The following is a 4,896-nucleotide window of genomic DNA, read 5'->3' as shown; positions in this document are numbered from 1 at the left end:
GGTTTGGGTGACAAAAATAGGGACTTCTCGATTTCTTCCTTCTTCCTTCTATGTCTCACTCGCAGTCCCCTTCTTTCTTTCACTCTAGGTTTCAATCGCCGGGTGAATGTTGTTGGGTTCAGTCCAATGCTTTCTTCTTCTCTCATTTTTCATTTCATTTTTTTTTTCTGTCAGGCGATGAAGTGGCAACTTGCCACCTCAGTTGGTTACACGGCGGTTCTGCAGAGCAGTTGTACGTAATTGAATCCTTAAATTAATATATTACTACTGATTAAAAAATATAACAAATTAATATATAACAAATAAACTCATTTTAATTTAGCCTTAACAAAGTATAAACAAAAGAGGAAATTTTGTTTTTTCTTAATATATGTAAATTTACGACTTAACCAATTCTATAAAATGAAACTCAACGTTCTTTTAGATCATGTTGAAAAAATATTTATGGGTAAATTTAAGCCGCGCTTAACATATGAGCCTCAAATATCAAACATACATAAAAGCTGTAAATAAAAATATTTCACTCTAACTTAAGAATAGAAACAACAAATGCTCACCATGATACGAAGCATAAAACTTGTTTCTGTACCACATGCATGTGTAGTAGTAGTTCCCAAAAATTCTTCTGTAAAGGGATTACACCTTTTTAATGTAGTTATCATTCCAATAAATTTCTTAATGTATGAGATTTACTCATTTCTCAGTATAGTTATTTTCCCAATAAAATTTTCAAGGTATAGGCACTACACCTTCTCAATATTCTTTGGTAATCCTCCCAAATAACTTAGCATCAATAATATTGTACTATACTCAAATTTCAAAGATAATATACCATATCATGTGAATAATAATGTGAAAATGTGGTTGTATACAATTTTTTCACGTAGGTGTGTAATTGTATAATAAATCACAAAAAATCTTCTCGAGGCGTTCTATCAATATGCCATGTCAAAACATGATTTCATGCTTCTGAAACTGTTGCTTTCTTTACACTCAAGTCACACATTTTATAAAGTAGAATTATCCGTGACATATTTTAATGTTCCATAAATTATCATACAATGAAACAACATTCATGAGCAATAACGATTCACAATATGTTTAAAAAAATAAAAGCACTAGAGTAATTTTTAGAGAAAACTAGATTAATCAAACCCATTGTCTCTAATTTCGCTGATACACAAATTGTCACTTGATAGTGTCAGTAGAATCACTTAGAACTAGAGCAAAGTGAATGGGGGATCAGGGAGAATGGAGTAAATTATGAGATTATAAGGAACTGAAAGTGAGAAGAGAGAAATGATATGTGTGGCGAAGAGCTTTAGGGGTGGGCTATTTATAGCACAGATAACTTGGGGAGGATGTTTTCCACCCTCCAGTGCTGGGCCGACTGGGGTTGTTTCCACGAAGGCCCACTTGACAGGTAGACAACCCACCCCAGAAGAAGGACTAGGCAGGGCCTGTGAAGCACGTATCCAGGGAGGAAAGAGGAACAATCACAAACTGTGGCCCATGCAACATGACAAGGAACATGCCCCACAGGGTGGTTAGAAAGGACAGCTAAGATGTCCAAAGCCAATCCATCGTTTGTACTTGAAGCCAAATTAGTGGGTGTGCCCCTCCCCCACCTACCATAGATGACAGACGTGGGAGAGAAGTAGACACATGCACAAAATGACAAAACGACAATTGGCAGCATAGTATAGCCCCTGCGTAACATATTGGCAGCACTTGGGGACATCTCGACCAAGGTATATAACCCCCCCCCCCCCCTCCCTTCTTGAGCTCAGGTAAAGGATCTTTTTAAATACACTTCTTACAATATTTCTCCTTTCTCGAGCCTCCAAGACCCAGAGACTTAGGCGTTGGAAGTTGACAATGGAGGTGGGAAGTCTTTGGCAAGAAAATGAAGCCTTGCTGAGAACGAATAGCAAGCTAATGGGAAATGATAGACCAAGCCAAAACGAGCACGCTGAGTTGCGGAGTGCTGTGGGAGTAGATGTGGTGGGAGAAGAAAGAAGGAAAATGTACCACGAGCTGCGAGACCTCATGGAAAAGTACGCAGAAATGGCCAAGGAGATGGGCACATCATCCTTTGTGGACCAACTACTCACTAGCACGGACTTGCCGTATAGCGAGGAAATCATGGCAGCCCCACTTCAGCCCAAGTTTAAGGTCCTTCAAATGGAGATGTACGATAAATCTAAGGATCCTTTAGAGCACTTGGAGATGTTTAAGGCCCACATGAACCTTCACAGGTTCTCGGGTGAGATAGCATACCAAGCTTTTCCCCTAATGTTGAAGGGTGCGGAGAGAGGATGGTTCGGGTAATAACCCCTACGATATATTGATGGGTTTGGAGAGCTGTCCTGCCTATTCTTGAAATCATTTATGGCGAGTCCGACTGCATATCTCTTGACTGTACAATGTAATGATGAGAGTCTGAAGGCATACTTGTCCCTATTGGGATGCATCTAGCTGCAGAACCCGTTCATGCAATAACTAGAGAGAAAGACCCCCGACTTTGTGGGAGTTCATGGACTGCGTGGATAACTTCATCAACGTGGAAGACACCCTGCGGGCCTTAACAGCCCCCAGGAAAACTAAATTGGAGTTGGTCGACAAGAAAGCCAGCAAGATGCCAGTCAATATGAGGAAAGACCCATGAAAAACCCAAGAATAACCAGCAAGATGCTAAGCGAGGAGGAGACAATGTGCTAGCCAGAGTGCATGATGCGAAATGGACCCATGCCAATCTGTCCGTAGAAGAGGAAGACTCGCTAATTTCGCAGGAAACTTCTCGACAGGGCCAAAAGGTCCAACAATTCTGCACGTACCACCAAACAGACCAACACCACATAGAAGATTGCTACACCTTGAAGCGAAGAATGGAAGAGCTGGAAAACTTGCTGGCTTAGTGCCACACAAGTGACCGACGTCCCATGAATAGAGGAAACGAGCACCCGAGGCCACAATGGAGTGAGAGCCCCAAAAGGTGCAGGCAAGGAAGAGAGAACTCTCGAAGCCCACCTCGTCAAGTCCTAGCCCGGCCAAACAGCCTTCTGGGCAAAATTTGCACCATAGCAGGTGGGTACGTAGGTGGTTGGCCCGACCTCTTCAGGACGAAAGGTCCATGCTCGCAAGGCCCGATACGAAAAAGCATTCATGGCTGAAAATTCCCCAGCTAGGTAGAGGAGACCCTCGGGGGGTGTCATCATTATGTTCAGCAAAGAAGATGACGAAAGAGCACTTTACCTCCAAGATGATGCCCTAGTGGTAACCATGCAGATTGCCAACTTCGTGATGTGGAGAATCTTGATTGATAACGACAGCTCAACCGATATCTTGTTTTGGGTGATGAGGATAAGCCTGGATCATCAATGCCCAGCTTCTATGCCACTCAAAGGGTTCTTTGGAGATGTGATCCAGCCAATTGGTGCAATCACCATGTCAGTCTATGTCGGGAAGGCCCCTAGGACCTCTGCAACAATGACAGAGTTCTTGGTGTCTTCATACAATGCAATATTGGGACGACCCATGTTGAACAACTTCAAGGCAATAATGTCGACCTATCACCTAAAGATGAAGTTTACCACCAATACGAGAGTTGGCGAAGTTAAGGGAGAACAAGTGCTTGCTCGAGAATGTTACGTCCAAGAACCGAAGTGTGGAGGGAAGGATGTGAGAACACAAAAGATGACCGCAGGAGCTCCACCGCCACCCTGCCTAGTCGATCAGGATAACAAAGTCTGAGACGAACAAACCCTCCGGCAAGTGGAGCCAAATGAACCCCTAGAACTTGTTCGCGTGGATCTTGCGTGACCTATGAACATTGTAAGATTCAAGACCAAAATGGGGCCAGAGATGAGGCAATGCGTGAAACAACTCCTCCTTGAGCATCGGGACGTGTTTGCATGGAGTCATGAAGATTTTTTTGGAATCAACAACACGACCATTGAACATCGCCTGTGTGTTCATCTCGAGGCCAAAAGAGTTAGGCAAAAACACAGGAGTTTTAGCACCCAGAAATACGCTGCTATAGCGAAAGAAGTCGATCTTCTCTTGGCAGCGGGATTTATTCGTGAAGCACACTACCCCAAGTGGCTTTCCAACATCATGCTAGTAAAGAAATCGAATGACAAGTGGAGGATGTGCGTTGACTTTATTGATCTAAACAAGGCCTGCCCAAAAGATAGCTTCTTGCTACCTCGTATCAACTTGATTGTCGATTCCACTGCGGGCCATCGATTGCTCAGTTTTATGGATGCCTACTCAGGTTATAACCAGACCTGTATGAACCCAAACGACAAGGAGAAAACGATGTTCATCATAGACTGATGACTCTATTGTTATCGAGCCATGACCTTTGGGTTGAAAAATGCAAGACCTACCAACGTCTAGTCAACCACATGTTCAATGATCAGATAGGTCACAATATGGAAGTATATGTGGACAACTTGCTGGTCAAGAGCAGATGGCCTGAGCAACACTAGCTGACTTAAGGGAGGCCTTTGCGGTCCTGCAACTGTACAAGATGAAGCTCAACCTGCTGAGGTGCACCTTCGGGGTGGAGTCGAGAAAGTTCTTGGGCTTCATGGTCTCCAATTAGGGAATCAAAGCTTACCCGGAGAAGGTCAAAGCAATAGTCAACATGGTCCCTCTGCGAAACATCAGTGAGGAACAAAAACTGGCTGGGCTCGTGGTTGCCTTGAATCGATTCATTGCTCATTCAACAGATAAATGCCTGTTGTTCTTCAAAGTGCTGAATAAGGAGCAAAACTAGGACGCTGAATGTGATAAGGCTTTTAATAAATTGAAGGAATATCTGACTCAACCCCCACTCCTTAGCCAAGCAAAATCGAGGGAAGACCTACTGGTGTACTTTTTCGTATCCCC

The 4,896-nt window shown here is 43.3% G+C and overlaps 1 protein-coding gene across 1 annotated transcript; it reads left to right on the top strand.

Moving 5' to 3' along the window:
- The first annotated feature begins 3,219 nt into the window (after window positions 1-3,219).
- On the top strand, window positions 3,220-3,753 carry LOC109011717. Its single transcript, XM_018993013.1, has one exon. It carries the CDS (start codon window positions 3,220-3,222, stop codon window positions 3,751-3,753), a length of 534 nt encoding a protein of 177 aa, XP_018848558.1.
- The last annotated feature ends 1,143 nt before the right edge of the window (window positions 3,754-4,896 follow it).

This window comes from Juglans regia, chromosome 12, assembly GCF_001411555.2.
Source record: "Juglans regia cultivar Chandler chromosome 12, Walnut 2.0, whole genome shotgun sequence".
Classification (NCBI taxonomy): domain Eukaryota; kingdom Viridiplantae; phylum Streptophyta; class Magnoliopsida; order Fagales; family Juglandaceae; genus Juglans; species Juglans regia.
Note: the sequence above shows the minus strand (reverse complement) of the source record. Positions and strands in the feature narration are given on the sequence as shown.

Bases quoted from the DNA above. Each gene is read 5' to 3' on its own strand.
- LOC109011717 (XM_018993013.1), top strand. From the start codon at position 3,220: ATGTTCAGCAAAGAAGATGACGAAAGAGCACTTTACCTCCAAGATGAT.